Below are 12,874 nucleotides of genomic sequence, written 5' to 3'. Positions count from 1 at the left end.
AGGGCTTTATGCTCGCTGGACACAGCGCTTCTTTCCCCTCAGTTTTCTTTTGAAAAGCCTGTCTGCTGAGCCTGCAGACTTGAATAGACTTCTAAATGTATGCGGCCATTTGTATAACCATAGCTTGGCTTACTTGCTTGGATTAGCTGGGGGATCCTGCCTCAATGGTAGGGATACCATCCAGTCCTAGGGTTCTGGTATTATTGCTAGTGTTGGGCACTGAAATTTATCTCGATTATTTTATGTCGATTTTTTTTAATGATCTGGATTGCCTTTTTGGAACAAAACGATATCTATGGTAGTTCACCATAGATTATCAAAATACTGGTAAAATGGTAATAAAAATACTGCAAAATGAAAGCAAAAGTAAACAGCAGGAATTTACACTGTCGAATATTCGCAATTATGAGCGGAAAGGGCAAATGCCCTTAGGTTGAATAGTCAGAATCTAAAAGCAAAAAACAAAACTCAATGCAATGCTAACAACTGGTTTTAATGAACATTTAGTTCATTATTCTATCCACTTATTTAACTGATCAATCAGTTAAACTGGGTGAAACTTGCATATTATCAATAGATAATTGCCTTCTCAGCATTCTGAAGGAACTGTGAGAAGCACCAAATAAACTGAAAACTGCTCCTTAGTGTTAGAAGGAAAGGCCATCACCAGCAGTTCCTTCCCTATTGCAACACAAACATGCCTTTAACTTTTAGCCCCATCAGTTAAATTTGGCCCCTGCCAATTAATCAGCTAAAGCTCTCCTTATTGACCAGTCCCTCAAAAGGATTAAAGCACTCACCACTTACTGAAGAAAAAGGCGCTAAATACAGAAAGATCAAAGGCTATAAATTTTAGTATAAGGTGTGAAGTACAAATACAGTTTTTTGAGGGCACCTAATTACCAGTCCCTGTTGGCAGAAGGCCATCTAGATGTGTGTTCAGAGGAGATAGTTTTCTATCCAGGCTGTTACAGAGAAAAATATCTACAGCAGGAACTTGAGATCTTTTGCTTTCTCACCATACCTGGACAACCTATGCTTATTTAGTAATAGCTATGCCTGTGCACTGTTCTTCTTAACCCTCCTCTTTTTCAGGTGAGAAACATCAGTAGATGATCTTTACATAGCTAATAAAGGAGAGTGATAATACAGTCCCCCTGTGCCATATTTACTTGCTGTATACAACATAAGACCCAGGCACATGTTGCTGGATGCCTAAGTTTAGGCCTATTGTAGCACTGAGGTGCTTACAGTTTTTCCCCCAGTAACCTTGTATAATCTTTCAGCTGGCAGTTTGTTTTGTAAAAGCAAGGTAGTGGTTTGCATTGGAGGGTTGAGGGATCCTTTAAAAGGGAGGGAGTGATACAGAATTGCAGGGCTATGTATTGCAATATGGAAGGAGGTAACATGCCTAATCCATTATGAGTTTTGGTTGTAACTGGCTTCCCTCTCTCCTTGGCAGGAATGATGTTTGTGTCAAATACCTCTGAGTTTCTAGAAAAAGGGGAAGTGCAGAGTGGGTGAGCATGAGATAGTGTGAGTGACACAGGCATAGCAATCCTGCCCATAAGTCTGTGGAAATTTCTTGCCCATAAAAATCCATTTGCCCTCATATGCTCATTGAAATCTTTTTTGACACAATGATGACCACAGGTGAGCTCAGCCATGAGGCTTTTTGCTTGTAGTCTGCAGACCCAGGATGCTTGCTTAGGAAACGTGCTTGCCTGGATGAATCTAAGTGTCAGCAAATGGGAACTTGACACAGCATGCCTTTAAACGTTGGTGCATTGGTCATCTGAATTCCCCAGTGCTGTGATGAGTTTTGCAACTCTGGATTTCTTAACCAAAGTTTGCAGAAGTGGGGGGGAATTCTCCTCACTGTTTGGCAAGGTGATTGCCAAATAGTTATATGCACCCTGTGCTGTGTTAGCCGAATTGCCTCGAAGTTGGGGGAATTAATAGGCAATCGGCATATATTATGGGATCATATATTAGGGGATCATAAACTCCCAGGATCGGAGTTTCTGGAGTGTGCACAATGAAGGAGACTAAAACTTTAAAATGAATCACGGCTTTTACTTAAGAACCTTTAAGCTTACAGGGTCTAAGAATCACACACACATTCAATACAGAACTAGGAAATCAAAGGGTGGAAAGGGTGTAGAGTCGGTTGCATTAGCAGGAAAGATTGTTAGCGGGTGATACGTTACCTGTCCGTTGAGACGCAGAGATTGGCAGCGAGGAACAGAATGCCTAGTGGAGTGACCAGCACTACACGAGGTGGGACGGAGTGGGAGTGAGGTCTCGAGGGGTCCGAGCATCTGGATAGTGACCAGAAAGAGTTGTCTTAAATAACCATTTTCTATCTCGAGGCAAGACCCGGGGTGGGTTTCACGTTCCGTGAGCGGTTCTCAGGCAATTTAACAAAAATTAATTAATGTGCCGCTTTAGCAGTACATAAGATATCCGGGGTGGACACTTTGGAATCTAATGTTTGTTTTTGTGACTCCTCCGAAGGGACAAAAGAGCAAGGAGGAAGGACGGGTGGGGAATGATTGGATTTTCCAATAGTCTGTGGCTTGATGGGTTGGAGCGATTATCTTGATACGAGATTAAAAGAGTCCGGAGGCGTCTTGCTTTACGTCTTTGTCTTTGGCTGGACAATGACATCTACATGCCAAGAGGCACACCTAGCAAGTGGTTTGTGACAGTGCTGGGGTGTCATGTCTCCCACAAGAAAATAGTTGTCCTATTTGTCTTCCTTTTAAATTCTTTCTGGAACATGGCTTCTCCTGGCCCACTACTGGTCCTGGTTCCAGTAGGGATCTCATCAGCGGCTGGCATCTTGGCAAGCAGGCACATTGATCTGGGTGCTGAGTGGCTACTCCAGAGTGGTCCCTGGGGGATGCCCTGCCAATCCCACGAAGTTCCCTTTCCATGCATAGGATTGGCCTCACTGCCAAGTTGTTCACAGTTCATATAAAGTTCATGTCCAGGTTCTGGAAGGGGTTTCCAGGCAAGAGCTGATTATCACTGGGTAAAAATAACCCCCTGAATCCACCCTCTGTGGAGCTGAATAAGTATGGAACAAAATAAACATGCAGGTTTTCAGATGTATGAGTGAGCCAAAACCAGTCTCCTTTTTTGGAAAACACTTTTGCCTTGTGAAAAGGGGACTTCATTATGAAGTCTTTTGTAAGCACATGAAAAACAAAGATAGCTTATCTCCCTTTAGAGCCACTGTTGCCGCTTTAAAAGGAGGCAACCTGCAGTATGGGACAATTTGCAGTGTGGTATGCAGGGGGCAGTCTGCACTGTGGTGCCCACAACCCTTCTCCACCCCAGGAAGGGTTGTGTTAAGAAAGGGTTAAGCCAAGGAAGGCATATTTCACAACAAAAGGTGAATCTCCCCTCCTCCCCAGGAGCACTGCTATTCTAGCAAATTTCACACCTTCCCAAATGACACATCATTACACTGCAAAAAACAAACTGGTGAACATTTGGTGCAGCCCCACTTTTGGATTTTGTCAGAAATAATGATCCTACATGCTTCAGGATCAACTGAGGGTAGATTATGCTGAACAGGGAACTTAAACTTTACCCAAATTGTCATGCTTCCCCCCCCCCCCACTCTCATTTTCCTCATAGAAAGCATACTTTCCTTAAATTTTCAAAATATGTTGGTGTAATTTTGACTAAATACTAGCACTTTTTGTCTGCATAATACCAAATATATAATTAACTCCAAACAGATAACCAGGTTAGCCCATCACAGTAAAAACAATAAACAATCTGATGGCAGATTCTAATTGATATGTTCCATATTGTATCTATCTCGTTTTTAGGCCTCCTCCTATTTTTCCGAGGTTTTGTCAATTACCTGAAAGTCAGAAATATGTCTGAAAGTATGGCAGCTGCTCATAGAACAAGATTTTTCTTCTTGTACTAGAGGTAAGTCAACTTCTTCTCTTTGTAGGTAACTACTTAAGATGAATTCCAAGGAAAATGCTAGTCATTTCTCAACTGAGAGGGACTTTAAAAGTGTTAGGAAAAGTTTTCAGCAGAAAAAGATGATGTATGAATGATATGTTCTGTAGGCTGTGAAATTCAAATTACTCATTTGGGGTGGAAAATTAATGAAATTGGTTTTTTAAAGATCCATGAGATCTTTTTTTTAAAAAACGTTTCTGTAATTCTTAGATTCACGGGCAGTATTTACATGCATCGCCACTGTGCTTGGTGAATCAGGCAGGATAATGAGCTCACATTAAATCCCCATTCCGCCCCCCCCCCCCCCGCCCCATCAAACATTGCAGGTTGTCTTCCACAGGTATACACGTGCCACGAGCAGCTTAGAGAACTGTATCTACTGATGTTTTTCATTAATTTTTAGTAGTAACAAAGACTCTCATGGAAAAATGAGTTTGCAGTATGTTAGATGTGTTGTTTTTTCCAGCTGTTGCGAGGGTTTATCAAAAAAGGACCTGATCCCTTCCCTATACATCACTGGACATCATAGTACACCCTCAAACTGCAATGTGTAGTCTGACCATTTTATAGTGGGGTTAAATCAGACTTTTCATAGCTTGACAAGCTTGTGTGTGTGCTATGTGCTGTCAAGTCGTCTCTGAACTATGGCGACCCTATGAATGAAAGACCTCCAAAACATCTTATTTTTAGCAGACTTGCTCAGATTCTGCAAACTGGAGGACGTGTATTCTTTTATTGAGTCAAGCCATCTCGTTTTAGGTCTTCCTCTTTTCCTGCTTCCTTCTACTTTTCCTAGCATTATTGACTTTTCCAGAGAATCTTGTCTTCTCATGATGTGGCCAAAGTACGATAGCTTTAGTCTTGTCATTTTAGCTTCTAAGGAGAATTCCGGCTTGATTTAATCTAGTACCCACTTATTTGTCTTTTTGGCTGTCCATGGCATCCGCAAAAACTCTCCTCCAGCGCCACATTTCAAATGAACCAATTTTCTTTCTGTCAGCTTTCTTTACTGTCCAACTTTCACATCCATACATAGCAATGGGAAATACCATAGTTTGCAGTATGTGTGATGTCAAGCTTAACTAGCATGTATCCCAGAATTCATAGACAGTTCGGGTGATTTGAATTAAGGACTTCTCAGCGTACAACTGATGACACTCCAGCTCTAGTATCCATGTGAATGTATACTCTAATCATACTTGAAAAATTTCTTGCATCCCCTGAGAATATCTTTAAATGTAACAAGGTGAAAAATAAAAAAAGTTTAAATTTTTACTCTCTTGTATCAACAGCTACATTTAATTAAGGGATAGTTGTAGGAAGATGAGAGCCAGTGATGTATAGTGGTTAGGGTGTTGGACTAGGGTTCTGAGAGATCCAAGCTTGAATCCCCACTTTGCCACAGAAACTCAGTGGATGACCTTGAGCAAGTCACATGCTCTCAGACTAACCTCCCTCATGAGGTGGTTGTGAGGATAAAATGGAGGAGAGAAAAGAGGAGTATAAATGAAGTAAATAATAAAATAATTATTACATTTCTTTTTTTTAGTGCTTGATGTCAGTTACTGGAAATAAGACTAAAACACAACTTTTTATTTCTAGACTGCATGGACCAGGCATTCCTTTCTCATACCAATGTGAACTTCCAGCCAATCTGTAACCTTCCAAATGAATATGGAAAGACGACTACTAAAAACAGAAGACAAATAACGAAGCAGGAACTTTTCGACGCTTAGTGAATGGCAGGGTGGTTTAATGCTTAAGTGCCATTTCTGTTCATTCTAGTAAATATTTATATAAAGCATTGCCTTTCATCTTGCACATAAGCGTATGTGCTAATTAACAAGAACTTTAAAAAGAATAAAATCCATGCATATAGTTTGCTAAGCCGTTGAATACAGCCGGAGTTGACTAATCTGTGTTTGTATCTGAAAGATTTTTAAGTGGTAGCTCCCCTATCTCCTCCAGGCAGTATGTACATTCTGCAGACAGTATATACTGAATGGTTGATGCAAAACTGCTCAGACTCTGCTAGCAAGTATGCAAATTATACTCATCTAGTAATACACAGATTTTTTTGTTAAAAATTAGTGATTTCAATAAGTGCACATTGGTAAGCACCCTCTGAGAACTGATCGAGGTGTTCCAGTACATTCCTCTTGTTCTGGTTTCATAAGGTATGCATTTTTTTACATGAAAAAGCAGGCTGTATCAGCAGCAGGTTCGGCTCAATGGCCTCCATCTAAGGTCAATTTCATGTGTTAGAGGAAGTTGGTAGCTCAGTCCCAGGCCACTCTGGCAATACAGTAAAATAGAAACCACACGGGAAACATTGTACCAGCATTGAAGATGAGATCAGAGAGGGCTGGAATTGCTGTGATTAACAGAGTACCGTGAGACTGAACCACAAGCCATCACATTGGAATCAGCCCTTGAATTTGTGAAAAACATCCACACAAGGTATCAGTTTCTACAAATGGCAAAATAGTAGCAATTGTAGATATATGTATGCTGATCTGCATATGGCTATCTTCGGCTAAATTTATTTTATTTGTAAAGCTCTGCAGAAGTCCTTGGGCATAAAGTTGTAGGCATCCAAAAGTATTAAAAAATTGAATCCAAACAATAATATTGTCTAACTGCATGAGTCTGAACAATAGATTTGGGTCTCATTCCTGTGGAACAACCTTAGTCTCAGTAATCATTTGTTCTCATGTCATCCATCTCATTAGAAGGTCTAGCACAAAGAATTGCTAGCCTGATCCTGCACTTTTCTTGGTAGGTGTATTTCTACCCCACTCTTCCCTTATCCCACCCAGTCCTACAATGGTTAGGTATAACAATAGATTAGGAGTGTACATTAGCCATGCACTCCAATTGCATAGGCAGGCACCAATTTTTGGTGTAAGTTGGTAAGACAAACACTCTTGGTTCCTTCTGAATTGAATGAAAATTGCATAGCTTGGAGCATCAGTTTTCGTCATTAAGATATTATGCAGTCACTCATGCGATCATTTTAACATTTAAAAAGTATCCCAGATGGTTTTAACTGGTGCTTTATCAATCTTTTTTGCAGGAATGAAATTGAATTCAGATAGATTCTAATTGGGTTCATGTGAGGATAAAATGGAGGAGAGGAGAACTATGTAAGCTGCTTTGAGTTCTCATTGGGAAGAAAGGCAGGGTATAAATGAAGCAAATAAAATAATTTAAAAATTGGTGTTTTCTAATAACATATAAGCAATGCACTATTAATAATATTCACAGAATAGTAATGATGTTCCATTTGAGTAAACAAATACATTTAGGGCTTTGTGGGAATGCAAGTAGAGATGGGCATGAACTGAAATACGAACCAGAGTTCATCACAAACCAGGCCAGTTCGTGGTTCGCGAACTGGTGGTTCATCAGAGCCCATTTCTGATGAACCATGACGAAGTTTAGGCTGGTTTTTTCGTCACTGTAGACAGCCTGGCACCATCAATCAATTTCCTAGGCAACTGGAGATGGGCTTTCTGCAGTAGAGGTGTTCAGCTTTTCAGCTGATAGGAGGCGTTTGAAAACAGCAACACTTTTCTTGCCTGCAATACAAGTGTTGCTGCTTTCAAAAGGCCTGCTGCTTTTTTCAGCTGAGAGAAGGGGCATCACCCTCCCATCAGCTGAGGTCCTTTTGCACTGGAACTTGTTTGTTCTGCTTCCCATGTTTGCAGGAGTTTGCTTATTCTCTTCTGGCTTTAAAAGCCAGGAAAGGGTTAAATGGCCGGTCTTTCCCTTCCTCCTTTGGGGAATGCACACTCTCTTTTCTTTCCAAAGGCAAGAAAGTGTTGTAATGTTGTAACATTGCAACATTGTAATGTTACTGCACATTTCTCCTGGCTTTAAAAGCCAGGAAAGGATTAAATGGCTCTTTCCCCCTCCCTCTCAGGCATGTTTCAGGCTTTGAAAAAGAGAGAAACAAACAAGCATTTTGCATAGCCCTTTGGAAACAAAGTAGCTGGGAAGCTGGGAGGGGATGAAGCAGCAGCTTCCCTGCTACTTTGTTTCCAAAGGGCTTTGCAAAACGCTTCCCCCTCCCTCTTTTTCAAAGCCTGAAAGAAAAGTATTTCTGCTTTCAAGCCCACAGCTTTTTTCAGCTGATGGGGGATCCCCCTCCCATCAGCTGAAAAGCAGCAGGCATTTAAAAGGGGGAAACCAGAAGCGCAAACCCCTATTCTGCAGATCTGCTGCTGCCCTGAAAGTGATGTTTTCACGAACCAAATGAACCAGTTCGCAAACCGGAGCAAGTTCGTGAAAGTTCGTTGTTCTTGAAATGTGACAAACCACAAACTGCATGGTTTGGATTTTTCCCGGTTCGTGCACATCTCTAGATGCAAATATTCTCTTGCTCAAGCACATGCATTCCTTCCCCAAGCATCTCCAGGACTGCACATTCTGGTGTGAAAGGAGATGGGCTCTCTCAGACATCTGCAACAACCCTCATCTCAGTTGCTGCCAATCATCAATGGGCTCTGCATTGGGGAAGGGAATATGGGAGTGGGGGAAGAATGCACATTTTTAAAAAATCTGAGCTCTTGCTTTTTAATAATAACACATAGAGGAATTATATGTTGTCTCATTTAGTGCTGTATCCAATTTTGTATCTATTGTATGCATATGGTTGACAGTTTATATTCTTTAATATATCAGGAGTACTAAAAGATAGCTTAACACTTTGAGAACAAATGCCCATTCCTGCTTTTCATGGAAACAAAACTCTGATATGAGTTCTCATGTTTTCCCTCTGAATTCATCAGTATTTTTCTATGTTTTCTTCTCTTTTTTTCTTTTTTGCATTATTGTTCTAATGAGAGAGAAGTGAATAAAATTTTGTTTTTGGATAAAGGCTTCTGGTTTTTGCATTGTATGTTGGAGAAAACTGCCATACCTTTAGGCCTTCACTCCATTTCTGCCAGCTATGTTATGCTATTTTAATGTGTGGTGTTGACTTTTGAGGTTATCAAAGGGAGACTTCTACGGCGTGTATGTTTGGTTCTAGTGTATTAATGTGTCACCTACCTTCTAATTCTTGGTGTAGTCTTCCCTACTAAACTGAGCCACTCCTAAGTTGCTGTGTTCCATAATGATGCTGGAATCCACTGCAGTCCATGTCAGCAGATCAAAAGGAACTAGAATGTCTCATATCAGAACAAACAGGACTTCCCTGAAGGGACTAACAAAATTAATGATAATCCACAAACAGTATTAAAATTAGTTTAAATGGCCTCTGCTCAGCTCACAAAACAAGCAAACATGGAGACAAAAAGGCCATTACTGTCTGTAGCTACTTTCTGTAGACGGAAGTCCTTTGAAAAATGATGAACCCCTGTGGGTTTGCATAATGCTACCCAGATTACCTTGGTTCCTGCCTTAACTGCATGGTGAAAGTGTAAGATCCCCCTCTGAGGCGAAGGACATCTTGATGGGTGATTCCCACCCTCTAGTCGGGGAGGCAGGAACAAGTTTTCTACCTCCTGTCTTCCTCGTGGGAGTCACTCTTTCAGTTTCATTCCTTCCTCAACAGGGAGAGCAGCTTCATCCATGCGCTGCCTTGCCTTTCAACTGTTTTTCTTCCTTTCTTTCGCTTCTACTTTTCATAACCTGATTCTTGCCTTGTTTACTCCTTTCTGCTCTACCTCCTTGCTATTCACTTTCTCCATGCACACCTGCTAGAAGGCTTGCAGGGGAGGCTTTCCCCTTCCTTCCTTCCTTCCTTCTGCTGTGGTGGCCATTTCATGGCAAGACAGAATCATGGACCAGCAGAACATGCTCTTCCATCACAATAGGATTCCTCTCCAAAGGAGAGTTGGAAGCCCCCCTCACCGCTGCTTCCTGGCAACAACCCCAGAGACAGTGGGGCAAACCACGAGGAAGCCGCAGCTGCAGCCACTCATATCACAAAGAGACTGGAACCACAAAAGGAGCTATTCCTCCCTGAGCAAAAGAAACACAGCAGCCATTTCTGGCCTCACAAATGAGGGCAATATTGCCAACCAGCTGGGAGGTGGCTAGGGAGTGGATTTCTTCACATCCTTAAGTCAGTCTAATAACGTAAGACCCAGTGTGGGGCAGCCAAGCCGGTCTGAGATTCAACAATCATTCGTGCCTCCAGAGCCCATGGCGAACGAAGAAGGGCTACTCCTGAGTAATTCGATGGGATTGGGACCCATGGTACTACCTCAGGAATTCCTAAATGTCATTAGACAGATTATTTTTAAAAAACAAAAACTAGTTTATCTTACCTCAGAAAGCCATGGCAGCCATTTTTGACGTTGCCAATGCTGGCAACCTTGCCAACTGGCCAGGAGGTGGCTGCGGAGTGGTTTCCCACATCCAAAGTAATCAATAGGCGCAGGACCCAGTGAGAGCACCAAATAGCAATGGCCCCAGGGTCCAGTGCTGCTGATGGTCTACTTGTGAGTAAAGTAATTGGGTCAGGCACTGCAATGCTATTCCCAGATTTCCTAAACTTGATTACATAAACTGAGACTGCCAATTTTTGTCTGAGGGAGGAGACAGGCTGTATGACAGTGCTGAGGGAGGAGACAGGCCTCCCTCTGGTTCTTCCTCTAGGCCTTCCACCCCCCAAACAGGGAACTGTGGAAGAGGCCATTTCTTACAAAGGGAATCCTAGCAGGCCCTCTGAGGCAGCTAGAAAGGAAACCTGTACCAGAAAAAGAAAGGGAAACTGTAACTTAAGCAGATAGTGAAGTTTTTTCTCCCTGGTGGTTCCATATATGCCTACACACCCTTTTTTCCTCCAGGGAATGGGGCCTGCTTTCCCCAGGGTTCTCACTCTATTTTAATCAGCACAGAGTAACTTTATTCTGTAGAACCAAAAGAGCACAAGGCCTAGCAGGCCTTCAGAGTCCTAGCAGACCATCAGCCAGCTCATGTAGACATGAGTAAACCCTGGACTGGAGTGGAATTGCTCCAGTTTTTAGTATCCTGGGACCAACATAAAACACAAAACAGACTCCGCAGCATTACAACTGCCTGTGTTGAGAGAGTTCTTGCTGCAATTGTGTTCATCCTATCTCTGGAATCTTTCCTGTATGACACCATTTCTATCAAGAGACAGTTTGGTGTTATGGCTGGAGTGTTGGGCTGGGATCTAGGAGATCCAGATTCTCATGCCATTCTCCTTGGGACACCTGCCTGTGGCCTTGGGCCTGTTGCATTCTCTAGGCCTGGCTTACCTTTGGGTTTGTTGCGCAGCTAGAATGGAAAGATATGAAATGTATACACCTTGGAGCCCCCACTGCGGCTTAAAGCTGGGGTTTAGATAAACACAACCATCTTTATACTCAGGAAGGGTGCCCTGGGTCAAGAAGTCCTTGATGAACAAACTTTCATTGAATTGGCTACTGGCAGGGCCTCTGCTGTAACCCTTAGCAAATATATTCTTAGTTCCAGTGGTCATTATTATTATTGTTGAGGATCTACAGATTAAATCACACCTCATCTCTATTTCACTCTCTGTAGACAGCAAATGCTATAAACTGTTAGTCTATGTGAGAACCAGAATTCTCTGTTGCAATGTTTTCCTCTAAGCTACTGATGAATAGGTCATTATGATCTCTCTGCCATCCCCTTGAAGGAAGCATGAAATGTGTTTAACCCTATCCTAGAGCATAAAGGGTATGGGCCAAAGTGCTTTGAATTGAGGTCATAGATCATCTCTAACAGCAGATTGCATCCTTAGAGGAAAAGATAAAAGCCCAGTGGCTTCCTAAGAACTAACGTTTATTTGCTATGTGTTTTTGTGAGTTCAGTTTACTTTTTCAGATACCTGTGTGTTTCATAGTGACTGTTGCTGTGACTTTACAGAGACTCTGAATTCTTCGGTCCAAATAGACAGCACTCTTGTTACAGGTAAGTGCATCCTTTCTTTCTCATGCCTCCATTCCTCCAGGACAAGAGGAAAAGGAGTTTACACCATATTCTTCACAGTGCCAAAAGAACGGAGATTGGAGGGTGATACTAGACTTAAAATATTCAACAAGTTCCTAAAACTTAGGCATCTCAGTTTGGAGACAATGAGATCCATCACAGAATCCCTACTAATGGAGGGCCCATAGCACAGTGGCAGATCACCTGCCTTGCATACAGAAGGACCCAGGTTCAGACCCTGGCATCAGTTGTTCATGGATCTCAGGGCCGACTTACACCAAAGGAGTACCTTGCTGTGCTAAATCTAATGGAAGCATATCTCCACATTCCGATCTTGTCCAGGCACCGAAGACTCCTCCATTTCTGCACAACGAGGCTCCATCTACAGTTCAGAGTACTTCCATTTGGCCTCTCTAGGGCACCGAGGGCCTTCACAAAGAATTTGATCAACGCGGTGTAAAGCTAAGGGAGGAAAAGCATTAATCTACACACCTGGATGACTTGCTGATCAGGTTAAGCTCTGCATGCCTACAAGCTTACAGTTCCTGATCAATTTACAGACAAGTTCTTTATAATCCAAACAGTGACTAGAATATCTGGAAGCCCTATTAGATCAACACGCAATTGTTTGTTCCTAATTGAAGCAGTGGCAAGGAAGAGAAAGGAGATGTCACAAGGGATCATCAAGGCCAGGTATTTATTGATGACATTTGCGAAACTGATGGGTCTACTGATTCCGAGTATCGCCATCCAGTGAGGTCGACTATATACATGACCCTTACAGACTTCTGAGACCCTTCCAACTACAAATTATGAACAAGAAAGGTCTTTCCATTCAGTTCCCCCTCACAGCAAAAATAAATAAATAAAATATTTTTTTTAAAAAACCTCGTATGGTGGACACCTATGACCAGCCTTCTGCAAGGAAAGCAACACTGCATTCCAGTAATGGAAC

The 12,874-nt window shown here is 42.1% G+C and overlaps 1 protein-coding gene across 2 annotated transcripts in view; it reads left to right on the top strand.

Moving 5' to 3' along the window:
- NDFIP2 (Nedd4 family interacting protein 2) overlaps window positions 1-8,872 on the top strand; it is a 48,123-nt gene extending 39,251 nt beyond the window's left edge. For both annotated transcript variants that reach the window (XM_054973513.1, XM_054973514.1), the window contains 2 exons: window positions 3,846-3,951; window positions 5,593-8,872. In XM_054973513.1, coding sequence (XP_054829488.1) covers window positions 3,846-3,949 — 104 coding nt within the window. In that variant the 3' untranslated portion in view covers window positions 3,950-3,951; window positions 5,593-8,872. The remainder of the gene's footprint in view (window positions 1-3,845; window positions 3,952-5,592) is intronic.
- The last annotated feature ends 4,002 nt before the right edge of the window (window positions 8,873-12,874 follow it).

Source organism: Eublepharis macularius, chromosome 3, assembly GCF_028583425.1.
Source record: "Eublepharis macularius isolate TG4126 chromosome 3, MPM_Emac_v1.0, whole genome shotgun sequence".
Lineage (NCBI taxonomy): Eukaryota > Metazoa > Chordata > Lepidosauria > Squamata > Eublepharidae > Eublepharis > Eublepharis macularius.
Note: the sequence above shows the minus strand (reverse complement) of the source record. Positions and strands in the feature narration are given on the sequence as shown.